The 17,601-nt window shown below is 36.4% G+C and overlaps 1 protein-coding gene across 5 annotated transcripts in view; it reads right to left on the bottom strand.

Annotated features, from left to right (window-relative positions):
* Positions 1-5,483: 5,483 nt before the first annotated feature.
* The window catches only part of CDC27 (cell division cycle 27), a 71,164-nt gene continuing 59,046 nt past the window's right edge, over positions 5,484-17,601 (bottom strand). For 4 of the 5 annotated variants that reach the window (XM_059380783.1, XM_059380784.1, XM_059380786.1 and 1 more), the window contains exons 16-19: positions 15,995-16,123; positions 10,165-10,239; positions 9,203-9,359; positions 5,484-7,347 (exon numbers count right to left, since the gene is read on the bottom strand). In XM_059380783.1, coding sequence (XP_059236766.1) covers positions 7,265-7,347; positions 9,203-9,359; positions 10,165-10,239; positions 15,995-16,123 — 444 coding nt within the window. In that variant the 3' untranslated portion in view covers positions 5,484-7,264. Of the gene's footprint in view, positions 7,348-9,178; positions 9,360-10,164; positions 10,240-15,994; positions 16,124-17,601 lie in introns of all 5 variants that reach the window. The other variant, XM_059380788.1, reaches the window with a different exon arrangement.

Genomic DNA, 17,601 nt, shown 5'->3' with positions numbered 1-17,601 from the left:
GGCTGTACTCTAGTCCAAGGAATTTCATGGACAGAATTGTTAGCTTTAGAACCCTTATCTTTCAATTCCACCCTCTTGGTTGACGCGCTTTCTCTTTTCTGTCAGTCATACATTTCCGCCTTCTCTTTCATTACCTCTTCATTACCTCTTCATTACCCATTCTCCCCCAGGAACACGGCTTCTGAGGCTGCTACCCCGGCTCTATCCATTTTCAAACCTTTCCCTAAAGCAATGACTGTGACCTACTGAGTGCCAAACTGTGTTCGGTATTTTGTATTTATTATTCCATTTTTTACCCCCTGTAGATTGTTAATGCTTCTTCTAAATGCACGCCTCCCTTCTGCTGTCTCATGGAGTGATTCAGCTCCTTTCCTCACTCTCTACACCTACAGGCTTATGGTGGTAGCAGGATCCTTACTGGATCCCCTGCTCTGTCTGCCCCCTGCCCCCCACCACTACTTGGAGGGGATTTGAAGTTACAGGCTTCTAGTAGTGAAGGCATGAGCCCTGTGTAGTCTTTATTTGTTCTGGTCGATTTGAGAGTTGTTTTGGCAAAGTGAGGGGCAGATCTGTAATCAGGCTACTGCCATTGCTTTTCAGCCCCGGGAGTCTCAACATGCTTAGTAGAAGGATACATTTCAGGACCTAGTCATGACGAAAGCCACTGAAAACCAGCAATATACATGTATCTTCATTGAGTATCAGTGGTTATAAATGGTAGTTGAAGTGGGAGTCGAGAGGGTTGGCGTCAAGATTAGCAAGGGGGACACGCCGCGTAATAGTGGCTTGAGACTTTATCAAGTTGAAAGTTTGAGAAAGTTTAAGCATTTTCTTTAAGACTGTGGGCAAGACAGTGAGTGCTTGCTACTGTAAGGCTGCTACTGCTCAATGTAATATTGGTGGTCCTGGCCATAGCAGTTAAAAAAGGAAAAAAAGAAATGAGGTATGTTATAACAGCATTAAAAAGGGATAAGTATCATTTGAAGATAGTATAACCTTACAAACCTATAACCCTACAAACTCTTAGGTAAGAAAGTTCACTAAGTTGAATACAAGATCAATGGCCACAAAGCAGGAATTTCTTTACCGCAGTGTGGCAGGGGCTCTTGGCTCTCTAACCAACAGCCATTCCCCCTTTGCTCACAAAATCTGTTTCTTTGTGTACGACATCAGGAGATAAGTCATGATTTATCTAAACCAGTCACAGCAAACCCATTCTGTTTTACCAGATTCTAAATTTACCAGCATCCCCTGAAGCTGGGGATGAATTCTATGACGAAGTCCTAGCCAGTAATGTGTGAGCAAAAGTCTGCCAAGTTGTTCCTGGGAGTTTCCACTTTTTGCAAATTTCTGGTTTCTTGAAGCCTTGGTTTCCTCTTGTGTCAGATCATACATGCCTTACCTTTTAAGACTGTGAAGATGAAGTAAGATATTCTCATATCAAAGTGATCCATAAATGTGAAATAAAAAGTAAGTAAATGCTAGTGTTATTCAAGATAGTCAAATGATTATGAGCACAGATGTAGCATTGGTATAAATGCTACAGACTGGCAGTAAGTTTAAGGAGTGCCATTATATACAAGGAAATCCCTTTACCCAATGTTATTATTAAAAAACTAAAAATTGATGAATTTTTTATGTAGCACCTGGCCCAGTGATTTAACTCACAAAAGACTAAGAATCTAGCACCACAGAGAACATGTGATTTGCAGATGGTTACACCTCTACAGCTGTTAAGTTCTAGATCAGGAGTTACAAAATATAAAATGTCAGATCATATATACAGTATAATCTATACTACATGTATATATATTTAAAAATATACCCACAGGGGTGCCTAGGTGGCTCAGTGGGTTGGGCCTCTGCCTTCGGCTCGGGTCATGATCTCAGCATCCTGGGATCAAGCCCCACGTCCGGCTCTCTGCTCAGGGGGATCCTGCTTCCCCACCCCCTGACTGCCTCTCTGCCTACTTGTGATCTCTGTTAAATAAAAAAATCTTAAAAAAAACACACACACAAATACATATAGTAACTGTTGATGCTTTATAGGCCACATAGTCCTTGAAGCGAGAAAGCAGCCACGGACATGTAAACAAATAGGTATGGCTGTTCCAATAAAAGGAAACAGGCCATGAGCCATTTGGCCTGCAGGCCATAGACAATCCTTGTTCTAGACTCAAGAGTTTATTGTTTGACAGTGAACTTGTCTCACAGGATCATGTCTTGGGATCAACCTAATCATTTTTCCATGACATCATCTCAACCCTATTATTACCATTTTATTATTATTACCACAGTGCAACCAAAGCACTTTCATGGTGATTTATCACATTTGATCCTCAGTCTTCTGTGAGCTAAGAAGGGTAGATCTCATCTTCTTTGTATTGATCAGAAAAAGGCTTAAACTATTTAAGGTCACAGAGCTACTGAGGGGCAAAATCTCTATTTCCTAGAGATCTGTTTAGTGCTTTTTAAAAATATACAACTAAAAACCTTAATTCTACTTCATTGTTTTTAGCTTCTACTGTTAATCCTTTTCTTATTCAAACTCCTGTGAAGCATTATGATTTTTTTTAAAAAAAGATTTTATTTATTTATTTGACAGACAGAGATCACAAGTAGGCAGAGAGGCAGGCAGAGAGAGAGGAGAAAGCAGGCTCCCTGCTGAGTAGGGAGCCCAATGCGGAACTCAATCCCAGGACCCCGGGAACATGACCTGAGCTGAAGGCAGAGGCTTTAACCCACTAAGCCACCCAGGCGCCCCGCATTATGCATTTTTAAAGACTTGAATTTATTCCTTAAATGTAGGTTTTAGCGTCAAATTGAAATTTCTATTTTGATGGTATTGAATATAAAAAGAATGGTTGTGATAGGAGAAGAAATTGGTAGTGAAAAACTTAACTTTGTTTTCTAACTTAAAGCAAATTCTAGTCATTTAAGGAGGGATAACACACTTTCAATTTTAGTGTGAGGAGAAAAACAGAGAGGCAGGATATAGATCAAATCACCATCAAAGGACTATGCATATGCTAGATCTGAACCTACAGTTGATACTAAAATTTCCTCTGTAAAACCCAAACTTTTATGTTTCGCTATAACAGATAACTTAAAAACGGAGAGGACACCGAATAGTCAACATGAGACATGATTTCAAATTGCCAGAGGAAGTCCTCTTCTTTGAAATACCCTAATGCCCAAGTGTCCAGCTATATTACCTAATACCCGAAGCCTTTTCCTTTTCTGTGAAATGGAATATCACCTAGTTTATAGGGTTGAAGAACTGAAAAATCTATGGGCAGATTAAGTAACACAGTACATATGGTAAGATTTCATTAAATGCAGCTCATTAGCCAAGTTTGCACTTATAAATAAAAAGAAAACTTACACTGAACCATTAATTAGCAGATAAACAAGCCAAAGATTGCTTCCTGTTTACACTTCTACTAGTTATCCCTGTCCAGCTGACAGTAAATGGCCGGTCCTAGGGAAGATTATAAAGCCTGTCGTTTGCAATGATCTGCCAACTCATCCCACTTCATGTGTCGTCTCGATTTCTACCCCTTCTTCAAGTCTGAACAAAACCATTCAGCTCTCTATACTTTATCCAAGATAACTAGACCAGGGTAAAATTTAGTTTCTACATTCTACTTCTCTCAGGATATCCTTTCTAGGGATGTCTGGGTGGCTCAGTTGATTAAGCATCTGCCTTTGGCTCTGGTCGTGATCCCAGAGTCCTGGGATCCAGTCCAGAGTCGGGCTCCTTGCTCAGGAGGGAGCCTGCTTCTCTCTCTGCCTACTGCTCCTCCTGCTTGCGTGCTCTCTCTGAGAAATAAGTAAATAAAATCTAAAGAAAAAAAATGTTCTTTCTTGATTTTTAAAAGATTCTAATTGGAACAAAAAAGCTTTGTGTCACCTTTAAATACATTTCAGAAATCATATGATTAAAGAATAAGCAGGTGACTTGCAAAGTAGCAGCTGCTGGCAAGAGGCTTCTGTAGTTTAAAGAAAAATATATTCTAAAAATTAACACATTTTTGTCACAATATTTATCTGGAAATTCCAAATAATACTAAAAAAGGATGTGAGTTTTTTTTTTTTTTTTTTAAAGTGTATGTATGTATTAGGAGAGGGTCTAAGTTTAAAAAAAAATTAGAGAAACACTGCCTTAGACTTTTGTGGCATATAAAACTGTTAATTTTTCACTATTTTGCTGTGCCTTACTATAAAAATACAGATAGCACAGCTGTTATGTAGCTTCAACAACTTGATTATAAATTGCTTTCAAAAGTAATTTATTGGGATTTTCCGTATCCTTTAATGAATTGCAAATATATTAACAGAAAAGGCTTTCTCCCCGCCCCCAAGGACTGTACAATTTCTGAAATAAGTCAGGAAAAGCAAAAAAAAAAAAAAAAGACACAAAATTACATTGTTTCAATGCAAATAGAACACACACATCACACCCACACTTGCATTTTTCTGGATTTTCACAAAGAAAATGGGTCACCATATTTCTCAGTGAAGACCCATACTATATTCTGGCTAATCAGAGACTTCCAAACTTTTTTCTTCAAAAAGAGCATTTTTAATAGACTAAATACTGGTTATCACTGAGTTTTTGTTTAAGGTACAACAGCAGCATGGTTCAAATGTAACTTGCAGTTCTTGGAAAAAACCAAAAATTTTAAAATAATGAAATACAGAAAAAGTTGGGACCACCTTTCATTATTTTGAGTACCATTGTTCACTTGAAAAAATATTTCTAACCTTCTAAAATCCCAGAGTTAAGAACCATTTCCAAGGGGGAAAAATATCCAATGCCAGAACATAACTTCCAAACAAGTGTGTGTGTGTGTGTACACATATATGTATGTGTATGAAAAGCTTAGAGACTAAAAAAGATGTTATTCGTAGTATTTTAAATTTCCTTCAAAGTAACTACTGAAATTTCAAGCAAACATTTTGCTTGATCAAAATGTATGTCCTTTTCTGTTTATTTGATCCTCATTCCAGGCAAAAAAAAAAAAAAAAAAAAAAGGCAAGCAAGCAAGCAAGCCAGAAACAGTTACTAGGTGGGAATACGGTTTCAAATACCTAAACGTTTTGAAAGTAGGTATGAGGAAAATGAAATCAGGCTAAGCTTGGGCTGAGCATCCCATAGCCAGCCATTGCCATGGTGTGCCTTCCACAACTATCCTTTTATCCTTGGTCTCAAAATTAGTACCAGAAAGGTTCTCACCTCTGGCACAGGACATAAATTCCTACTTTGTACAAAAAGATAATTATACATTAGCAAATTATGTTCTAGCTCAGCTTTCTCCAGGCTTTGTAATAGAGCTCAGGTTGAAGGTTTTTATGAAATTTTGTATTTGATAATGTTATATAGCTGGCTTATGATTCGCCAATTAAAAAAATAAAGGTATATAAAATTAAATATTACAGAACTAATGAATAAAATGGAATATTTGTTAGAATCCAAGTGCTAGCCTTTGGGAATTTTTAATGATATTCATTTACTCCCAACCTTTCCTTTTTCTTATAAATTATTTCTTTAAGCAGCACATATTACATGGATTTAGGTAGGAAATTTTGTTAAATATCTCTCTGGCATCCAATACCTAATCTAAGACTCTGACTTGAATTAATTTATGGCGATATTTAATCCACATTCAAATGAACAGATTAACAGTAAATGATAGGAAGTTACTGAAGCTACAGGTTAAAATTTTGTTCACATCTTCTGTAATCCACCTTATTTTTACAACTTGACTAACAAGTACAGGTAACCAGTAGATAAATTTGTCCTTCATCAAATAATCCAAAATAATAACCGTAGGCCTGTCATTCATAAGAAACTATAATTTGTTATATTCTGACATTGGCACTTAAAAAAAAGTTAACAACTAAAGTTTCTCTAAAAATTTCAATACATTACAATAAAGGAGATACACAATTTAAGACTTTAAATCTGTTACTGTGAATTTCCAATAATTCCCATTTTATTATGCATAATTAGATCTTTAAAATTGTGGCCATTCCCCGAAGACACCAATTTATGAGAAACTCAGGAGAGAACTCACCTCCTTCATAAGAATGGGGTTTTTCTTTTGCAGCTAAAATTTTCTAATAGCCTAAACCCAATCACTCTCGGTAAACGTTTTGGTGACTCACGCTACTGAAAATAATTTGAAGCAGAGAGCCGGAAAGAATGGAAATGACCTCAACCAAAGGTAACTACACATTCTTGCACCCTGCTTACACACTTAGAAAAGTCAAAGGGATATTTTCTTGAACAAATATAGAGTCAAGGTTATGGTACAATTTTGATTGTATTAAGGCTTTCACTATCATGATCTCTTAAAGTCTCTCCACTTTAGTGTTCTCATTTTGATTCTTATGGTGAACTTAAATGGCTATTAAGGGCCTTGTTTTGGCTTTTCAGTGGGCAAACACTCTACCATCTCTGAATGTTAAAGGTGATCCCACAGAGCTCAAAGAGAAGAGGCAATATGGTAAAGGGACAACTTTAAAGTTTGCAATACCAAGACAATGATCAACACTTTGAAGCAAGATGAATAAATTAAAATTCTTGGTTAGACATTAAAGCATTCTTGCCAAGAATAAGTGTACACTGTATGGAGGGATATTTGATTCCTACACATGAGTCCCAATGTGCCCATTACATTTGCTTATGGGAGACACTGCAAGTTTAAGGTAATTTACATTCCTTGGCAATCAAGTTACTCTGTTATAGGCAATGTCTTTTTATTGTTCCATCTGGCACTTGCTAACACCATTCTTGAAGAACCTAGAAATGAAGGTCAGTCACTCTGTTAATCAGGAACAGAACCAAATAAAAACAAATTTTTGGAAAAACGACCAAGAAATTCTGGTTCATCACTATTTTCCGTATCTAATGGTTCCTTCAAGATAAAACATAACTCTTCCTTCCATGATAGCTTTCCAACAAAGGGAGATTAAAAGAAAAACAAAAACAAAAACAAAAAAAAAAACACATAAAGTTCCCCATCCTACCCCCTAAATTGCCATTCATACTGGTGAAAGAGCCAGTCTTGTTAGCAGCTAAATATTGCACTGCCTTTCATTCTGTGTACAGTCAGGGTCCAATGAAAGTGGCACACTCATGGTATAAGTGATGGATGATGACACTGCCGGCTCAAGAGTGAAGACTCAGTATATGGAGGGACAAGAAACATGTCAGCACTAGTCACACATCCAGTTGCAAAAGTCTGATTTCCAGAAGTTAAAATTCATCACTTTCAGCTGCATGAAGTTGTGTGTCGTCTGCATCTGTCATGCTGCTCTCCTGGGATTCATCTGTTCCCACTTTAAAAATAAAAATAAAAGTCTACAGTAAGGTATCTGACAAATCTTTCTTCTTGGTTCATGAAAACAAGTAAGGAAAACTATTCCATGCAGAGAGAGGAGATCTTAAATTAAGGCCCTTAAAAATCCTGATATCCTTCAATAAAATGCAACTCAGGTTCCTTATTTTACAGCATGTCTGAGATCAGTTCATTGCATTTAACCTTTAAGAGTTTTAAATATTAAAGCTGCCTCTCCCTAATGAATTCCTTATTCCTACCCTAGCTACGAATTAGAATTAGGGTAGGAATTATTCCTACCCTAGCTAGGAATTACGTATTTAAGACACTGAAAAAAGACTGACATTTTCTCCAACTCTTGACTCTACTTTGGGAACAGTCCCTGCTAGTCCACAGAAATATAAAATACACGCTCAGTTTAAAAAGGGTTATTGGGATTACAGGAATTATGATTTTAGTTAAAGCCTTCTGCCAAGTTTTCTGGAACAAAGGCATCTTAGTTCATCTCATCAGCAGTTTTTCAATTCTCTTGTTATTAAAAATACTATTAGGGGCGTCTTAGATGGCAGTCAATTGAGTGACCCACTCTTGGTTTCAGTTCAGGTCGTGATCTCAGTCAGGGTTGTGAGATCAAGCCCTGCATCCAGCTCCATGCTAGGTGTAGACTTGCTTAAGATTCTCTCTCTCCCTCTACCCCTTCCCCCGACTCCCCCACCCTTCACCCCCCAGTCTAAAAAGAAAAAAAAAAAAATCTTAAAAAAGGACTCAGGGAGTGCGTGGGTGGCTCAGTGGGTTAGGCCTCTGCCTTCGGCTCGGGTCATGATCTCAGGGTCCTGGGATCGAGCCCTGCATCGGGCTCTGTGCTCAGCAGGGAGCCTGCTTCCCCCTCCCCACTTTGCCTGCCTCTCTGCCTGCTTGTGATCTGTCAAATACATAAATAAAATCTTTAAAAAAAAAAAAAACGGACTCAGTTCTCACTAGTTATTTTAAGATATACACTCAAGTGACGAGTGCCTCAGTCAGTTGAGCATCTGACTCTTGGTTTCAGCTCAGGTCATGATCTCATGGTTCCTGGGACAGAGCCCCATGCAGGGCTCCACGCTCAGCAGGGAGTCTGCTTGAAGATTCTCTCCTTCTACCCTTCCCCCACTTGCACGCTCTCTCAAATAAAAAAATTTAAAGAAAAATCTTAAAAAAAAGATATGCACTCAATTTAGGGATAGAGTATTTACTACTGCTTTAAACTACTTCTTTGTTCACTCCTCTTCTTCACCCTTCAATTTATATACATTAGCCGTATTTTTAGATTTTGAATTTGCTAGAGTTTCGGAGAATTTGAATAGTCATACTGCAGATCTGTCAATACTTTCTAATGTGCATAGATTTATTTTTCATTCACTTAGCACTTACAATGTCTTCAACATACTCTCACCTCTACCATTCCCACCCCACCCCGCATTCCTATGAAGCGTAAGGCAGGCATTAGTTACGTATTTAAACCTCAACTGAGGTCCTAGGAAAAACTTGCAATGGATTTATCAAAGTCACACAGCAAATTAGATCCAAAATGATTAGTTACCTGATACCACATGTACTTGTTAACATATTGCCCTATTTAATTTCTCTAAAATTCCATTTAGTATAAAAAAGTATACTACGGTTAAAAAAAATAAAAAGCAGACTACAAATCCTTATGCAAAGGTAGCTCTCTGAATATTTAATACTCAAGAAAACTTCCATGTTTACTTTATGTCATAAATAAAAATCTGTCCCCCTTTGCCTAACTCTGAGGTGATGTTTTATTAGCTCTCTGGTTTGATACACATACAAACCTGGTTCTTATGGATGATACTCACTGATCTGTTCTTCTTGGGTTATTGGCTCCTCATCATCTGGAAGGTAGCGCTTATCAATTGCCTCTTTAATCTGGTTATTGGCTCCTTTAGGATCTAAATCCATAGCCCAAGAGAAATTCATCAGGGCGAGGTGCGTTTGACCTAACTTCTTGTAAACCTAAAAATAAACAGCAGCACTACATTTTTCATTAAGTTGTGAGTTTCAATTATAAAATCCTATACATTAGTAATTTAAATAGGCTTCTGATTTACATGCTACAAACCCATTCTGATAAGTAGGCCATTTTCATCCTATAGAAAAACTCAAGACTAACCTAGTTCCTTCTAATATATTCAGATATTTTCAGAATTCCTTGCCTCTGACAGTGAGCTTCCAATAAATCATACTTTGACTGGATCAATGACAACTAAAAGAAATGGACTATAAGCTGCTTGATCAGCATTTATTTACACTGATTTTAAGAGCTGTTATATCAACTCTAAACACCTGTCCACTGTTCCCAGTTACCTTAACCAGTTGGCATCTAGTGGCCAAGTCTATAAAGTCTTGACTAGTCTGTCTTAGAAATCTTGGAAGCCAGTTCTTCTCGCTAAGACAACACAGAACCATTAATTTTCTTCTTTTAGGGGATGCCTATGTATTTTGTTGATCATTGGAGGCTAAGAGCTTTCTAAGACACAATCTCCGTTATGAACTCAGGACTGCCATTGGCTGTTAAGTGTTAATACATGCCCAAAACCACAGTATGTTTAGGATTATGGAGTGTGTGTTCTTACTCCTAATCAGGATATCATCGTCTTAAATGTTTTAACTTAATTCATTCTTTATTCCCAGAGCATTTAGTTCAGAGCTCTAGCTGAATTTGCTCAACAGATGTTGCACAATATGTATTGTATTTCTTCTTCAGAAGTTAATACTTGTTATCAAAGTCACAATTTAGGACCATGGCCCCAATCTTTACCTTTCCTATTAAGAAGTAAACGAGGGATTCTTTGGGAACAATTTGTTTCAATTCTTCAAGTTCTTGTAAAGCAGACTGAAAAAAGCAAAGAAAAACAGAGTAGCAAAATTTTACAAAGTTCTAATTAAGCAAGTGTCTTTATTTGATTTCCCAAGTCATCTTACCTAAAGCTTATACTAGATCTTAATCAATGCACTTCCTTATTGCATTAGTTCTTGTTGTGAAAATAAAACGGATGAAAATACTATGAGAACAGGAACTAAGAAATGGCAGGAATTCACCAGAGTACACTGAGAGCACATACATCAGGTGACAATGCTTGCTTTTGTCACCATTTTATTTATTTATTTATTTTTAAAATTTTTTATTTTTTATAAACATATATTTTTATCCCCAGGGGTACAGGTCTGTGAATCACCAGGTTTACACACTTCACAGCACTCACCAAAGCACATACCCTCCCCAATGTCCATAATCCCACCTCCTTCTCTCAAACCCCCTCCCCCCAGCAACCCTCAGTTTGTTTTGTGAAATTAAGAGTCACTTATGATTTGTCTCCCTCCCAATCCCATCTTGTTTCATTTATTCTTCTCCTACCCACTTAAGCCACCATGTTGCATCACCATCACCATTTTATTTAAAATAACAATACTCCACTACACTGTGTAAAAGCATTTTGAAAACTAAGTTGCAGAATAAAACAATTTTGAAGTTCTGTTAATAAACCTTTTCCCCTATGCAAACAACTAAGCTTTGAATACCAACCTGTCATTTTAACTAATGATGAAGAGTCTAAAATTTAACCCTCTGAATTAAGTAAAAACTGTCTAGAAATCTTTTGACCATTGTTGAAGGGCTGGGGAAATTGAGAGAAAAGATAAAGAAATAGATTTGCATTTAAAAGACATGACGATCAAAAATGAAACTGGTTCCCCAAATGAGATATTGTCCATTTTTCACCTAGCAAATGGACAAAAATAAAAATAACTTGATGTTGCATAAAGTTACCATGAGAAAGAGGAATCAGGCATTCTCACCACTGAAGGTGGAATTGTAAACTGATGCAACCTGTTTGTGAGGACAGTTTAGCACTATCTATTAAGTTAAAAACTGCACCACTGATTCAGCAATCTCACTGCTAGGCATTTATCTCAGGGGTATATTCAAAAAAGTTCACTAAATCACCTTTGTAAGAATATTCAATCCAACATGCTGCTGCAAATCACAACAAGGTGTGTCTAATCATAGCCTAGATAAATAAATTGTGGTCCATCCTCTATGGGACACTATATCTGTAGGTGCTCAACCGTATGTTAAAAGAATTAAAAAAACAAAAAACCAAAAGCGAGATGCAAAAGAGTACGTGCAAAAATACTATTTCTTTCGTAACAAAATATATATCACACATATACAAACAGTTATGTGGGTATTCCCATGTTTTATATTTATGTGAGCATATATATATTTTTTTCTTTTTTCTGGCAGAAATCAATACATATATGCCCCATATATATGGCTGACTCTTGGGGAGGGAGTGATTGAGGTAAAAGGGGAGAAGAGACCTTCTATTTTTTCCTTGGTAGCTTGCTTTATTTTTTGAAATTTCTAACATAAATAGATTTTATTTCTCTTTAATGTCCACAGAGGTTATATACTTTTCTTCTCTATGCCTCTTTGTAGTAAAAACAAAATCCAATATAATTTAGGATTAAAAAAAAAGGTAAGTATCAAATATCTCTCCACAGGAGTGTTAAAGTGAAAAAAGCAAATTATAGAACAGTATGTGAAAAATGACCACAGTTATGACAGCTTAAAATAAGACACATTTTTTTTAATCTTGCAGTCTGTGCATTAGAAGTCTAATATGAGTCTCACTGGGCTAAAATCAAGGTGCCTTCCTTTCTGGAGGGTATCTGTTTCCCTGCCTTTCTTGGCATCTAGAGGCTACCCACAGTTTTTGGCTTGTAGCCTCCTTCCTCCAACTTCAAAGGTAACAAAGTCTGGTTGAGTCTTTCTCATTCTGGTTCTGATTACAGCTGGGAAAGATACTCCACTTTTAAGATTCATGTGATTAGACCAGGACTGCCTCAATAAGGCAGGATACTCTCCCCAACTCAGGTCTGTATCTTTAATCTCATCTGTAAAGTTTCTTCTGCTGTGCAAGGTAACACATTCACAGGTGCTCAGGATTAGAGCATGGACATCCTTAAGTGATCATTACCCTGCCTACCACCAGAGGGTAAGTCCAATTTGTTAGGTACAATTAAAAATACATAAATAAGGAAAAAGATCTAAAGAAGTATGTTCTGAGTTACCAATGCTTCTCCCTGAAAGGTCCCCTTATGAGGCACATTCAACTTTGTATTTTTTTATATCTTCATATTATTTGAATTTTTGGGTAATAAGCCTGTTACTTTCATAAAAAGCCCCCAAAGAGATATAAGGAATAAAGTAGTGATCAAAGACAGTGGGCTAGTAAAGGTAGCAGAGGATTATATGGGCATTTGGGTAAATTAGGGGATTTATTCATTGATTGGTATAAGACTTTAGTATTCTCTCTCCAAGAAGGGTATAAAAGATAAGGAACCAATCTTATTTCACAGTTCTAAGAGAGCTTAATACATCCTTACCTGACCGTCTCTTACCGTAAGGCCAAATGTAATTTCTTGGCTTTTGCAAATTTTTTATGTAAAAAATATTACATAAATTTTTTATTTTTTACTTTTATCTAAAATAAAAGATTAAAAAAAAATATTTTTGTGTGAAGTAGTATGTAAGTAGCTGGGTGGTAGGTTCCATGGACTCATTATCACAATATAGTGATGTCTGAAGTTTTCTCTAATAAAAAGGAATAAAAAATATGGGACACCTGGGTTGCTCAGTAGGTTACGCCTCTGCCTTTGGCTCAGATCATGATCTCAGGGTCCTGGGATGGAGCCCTGCATCAGGCTCTCTGCTCAGCAGGGAGCCTGCTTCCCCGCCCCCGGCCCCTGCCTGCTGGTCTGCCTACTTGTGATCTCTCTCTCTGTGTCAAATAAATAAATAAATAAATAAATAAATAAATAAAATCATTAAAAAAAAAAAAAAAAAAAAGAAGAGTAAAGGCACACACACACGTGCATGTGCACTTTCTTAGCGTATTTATTTTAAAGTGCTGCTTTTTACACAAGTCTGTAAGGGGCTCTGGAGCATCCTTAACACTTCATTGTCTTCCTAACTGCTGGCAACCTAACAGAAAAACTCAAAATACTGCTGGGCTGAATGGGTCTTAGAATCACACCTGCTTGTCTAGGAATGGAAGACTTATTACACATGATAATTCTACAAGGTAGACTGTTTTCTAGTCCTTCCATACTACAAAGTATTGTAAAATATACATGGAATAAAAAATCAAGATAAAAGATCTGTGGTCACAGATATCATTTACTTACAATCACTGTTAAGACCTATCAAACATTACTGACAGGGACTGATGAAGCCTGTACCACAATGAAGAAGCCTGAGACTGATTTTAATATTGCAAAAAAGCAATTTTCACACTGGTTGGGTCTCTAGACTTCTTTATACTCTTAAAGCTTATTGAGGAACCCAAAGAGTTTTTGTTAATGTGTATTATAGCTATCAATACTTACTATTATCAGAAATTAAAATGTGAAAAGTTTTAAAAACATTTATCCATTAATTTAAAAGTAACAACACCAAAGCATTACATGTTAACATAGATAATATTTTTTAATGAAAAATAACTTTTCAGAACAGTAAGTCAGTAAGAATAGTGGCACTGCTTAACATTTTTTCAAAACTCTGGTTAAAACGGCTGGACTCGCTTATCTGCTTCTGCATTCAATCTGTTCGCCATGTGCTTTTGGAAAATTCCACTGTCCATTGGTGAGAGAACAAGAGTGAAAAAGGCAAATAACATCTAAATATTACTCTGGAAATAGTTTTGACCTTGTAGACTCCTTAAAAGGACTTTTGGGGACCCCCAGAAGTTCACAGGCCATACTGAGAACCACTGTTTTAAAGAAGTATTAATCGGGACAACAAACCCCAGTCCTTCACTGCTCACCACACAGCTCAGAATGGATAGGGTTTCTATAACTGCGTGTTGTAATTGCTATAAACATTTCATGCCTCTATCATACCTGCCACCCTGATAATCTAATTACAAAGACTCACTGAGAAACAGTATCTAACATAGTATCAGAGTTCTCATTTCTGCCTGACAGACTTAAGACTTACCTGATGTCAATGCAGCTCAAGGCTTTTGCCACAGAGAGGTTGCCACCATTTGCTTTCCATTTTTCAAGCCAAGACACTTCACAAGTAATCCGTAACTTTTCCCCATACTCCTTTTTATTTTAGTAGCGTTAGATTGGGTATACCCGTGCATCAAGGTAGGCCTTATCATTTAGTCAAACCCTAAGCTGGTAGTCAAAAATGACTGTGACCATTATAACTTCAACAATGGGTCAGATCAGAATTTGGGCTTCTTGAACCAAGCACAGGGCTGATTTATATGGCATACTTGGGTAGAGGTGATGGCATTAAAATGGCTCTGAGAGTAATAAATTGATTAAAATCCTTCAATTGAAGAAACTGACCACAAATGTAAAGAGGTACAATGAAGCAGAAACATGAAAATAAATGGTGAATTACAATTATAGTACCTAGAAGAGCAAGTTAAAAGTTGAAAAGTGTTTCTTAGATTTAAAAGTAGCTTTTACAGAAGAACAAAAACAGTAGGACTAGACACCTACTTCTTAATGAAGAAAAACAGTGAGATAGGGGAATCACTGAATAAATGACAATCCATCCTACCTATCAGTATTTCATAAAGAATAAATTAGATGGTTGATTTTATGTATCTTTGTTAGTCTGAAAATATTAAGAGTTTATCATTGGTTTTGTATTTTTCTATTTCAGCAAATGTCAATGTGTCCTGGAAGAACTGATTTCTAAGGAGTCTACTGAAATGGATTATTTGGCCCAACATTTTCTGTGCATTTAAATTTGGGGAGTTTTTTGTTTGTTTGTTTTTTGTTCGGTAAGTTTTTACTCTTTTTAGGAAGAGCCTAAATTTATTAAACAACTAACCTGAACTTTAAATCAAAACTTTGGATTCACGGTTTATGATTTAGTAAATGATGACAAAAACCCCATGTCACTTTGTGTCTCTTTTTCCTTTCTCAATTTTCCTTATCTTCTTTTTTTTTTCCCCATGCTAGAGCTTCACAATTTGGAAAACAGTGTGAGAAGTAAAGAGATAAACACATCATGCTAGACCAAGTATCTCTATCATAAGCTTTCATAACTCACTATTACTTTTCCTTTATGTACTCAAAATGCATTATTTTTGTCATTATTTGATTAATGTCTGTTGCCCCTCTAAAAGGGTACCATCTGGTGAGTTCTTCAAACGCAGGAAATGTGATTGCTTTGCTTGCCACTATATTCCTAGTCACTGACATGTAACAGGTACTCAGTAAACATCCGCTGAATAATGCACACACATTCATTTGCCACCTGCTCAGATATTTGGGTCCTAAGAGAATGGTTTAGGTCTTCCCTTTAAGATAACTCCCTGATGGAAAAACTGTCTTTCTATATATGGAATTCTTACGAGGGATAACACATATTCCTAAATATCCATACAATCCATCCTACCTATCAGTATTTCATAAAGAAAATCACAAAAGAAAATGAAGATTCTGAAAATGGCAAAAATAAACTATTAGAGATGAAAAGTATAAATAACTTTTGGTCTATTAAAAGAAGGGGCAAAACTTAAGCAATAAAATGCAGAAAACCATTGAGATACATATCTTACCTTATATTTTTCATTTGCAAATAAAACTGAGGCTCTGTGAAATTTGCATAGAGGGTTCTTGGGATCAATGACAATGGCTTTGTTTAGGGTATCCAAAGCCTTCTCGGATTTTTTCAGTGCATGCTGAACCTATGAGAAATAAAGATCATATTAATGTTTCCTTTTGACATTTATGAAGAAAGGGAAGAACCATATACTGTGACTCAAATCAACATGAAGATAATAAGACTACTGAGACATCTGGCTGGATCAATTGGTAGAGCGTACAACTCTTGATCTCGGGGTCATGAGTTTGAGTAACACTTGGACATACAGATTACTTAAGAAAAAAAATACTAAATCTACTAAAGTTGTATGGTGTGAGAGGGTTTTCTAAGAGTTAAGAGGACTTAATAGTTGATTACCAGACTATTAACAGATTATCTCTAAAATCTCTTCTAATTCTAATTCAACTGCTTAACTTTCCAGGTGAGAATATGGACATCACGTTAAATAACTTGCTCCGGGATCAGAACCTCGGTCCTCTGGCACCCAATCCACCATTATGTATCCCAAGCAATAATCCACAGTGATTATTTTATCTTTATGGCAGATATTTAGTACCTTTAAGTCTAAAAGACAAGAAAAACCTTGATTTTCCCCTCACAGGAAAATCTTACTATTTAGTTAGAGAATACTTACATTTCAATATGTTTATTAAATATTAGGCTTTTCAAAACTATGTTCAAATAAACACTAGAGGATTTGGCTCTAAACCCTTACCACCAGCACTGCTTCACTCAGAACAATTACATCTCTACTTATTTTAGGAATTTATTTTAAAAATAATTCTTGTTGTCGCAAATGGCAAGATTTCATTTCTTTTGATGGCTGCATAATATTCCATTGTGTATATATACCACATCTTCTTGATCCATTCATCTGTTGATGGACATCTAGGTTCTTTCCATAGTTTGGCTATTGTGGACATTGCTGCTATAAACATTCGGGTGCACGTGCCCCTTTGGATCACTACGTTTGTATCTTTAGGGTAAATACTGTGTGGGATTTTTTAATGCTATTTAAAATATTTACTTCACCGTATTCCAGATCAATGATTTTCAGATTTGTAAAACAGAAGAATTTTTTTTTTAAAGATTTTATTTATTTATTTGACAGAGAGAAATCACAAGTAGGCAGAGAGGCAGGCAGAGAGAGAGAGAGAGGAGGAAGCAGGCTCCCTGCTGAGCAGGGAGCCCGATGCGGGACTCGATCCCAGGACCCTGAGATCATGACCTGAGCCGAAGGCAGCGGCTTAACCACTGAGCCACCCAAGCGCCCATACACGATGATCTTTGTAGAAGGTTATTGCTACATGTGGCCAAATATTCTGCCCACCAAATTGAAATCCTAAACATTAGTTCTCTAACAGAGAAAAGCATATTCTATTACTTGAAAACATCTTCAAACAAACCACACAAAATTTTTAAATTGTCTATTCCACAATAACTTTAAAAGAAAGCCTACTTTAAAGATGTCCAACTTCACTAAAGGGTATCAAATGGTACTTAAGTTTGATTTGTTTAAGTGATCAGAAAAATTCTTTGTTGATATATTTTGCATAGTAT

The sequence above is a fragment of the Mustela nigripes genome, chromosome 16 (assembly GCF_022355385.1).
Source record: "Mustela nigripes isolate SB6536 chromosome 16, MUSNIG.SB6536, whole genome shotgun sequence".
Taxonomy (NCBI): domain Eukaryota; kingdom Metazoa; phylum Chordata; class Mammalia; order Carnivora; family Mustelidae; genus Mustela; species Mustela nigripes.
The sequence above is the reverse complement of the archived record's forward strand: the minus strand, read 5'-3'. Positions and strand labels throughout refer to the sequence as shown.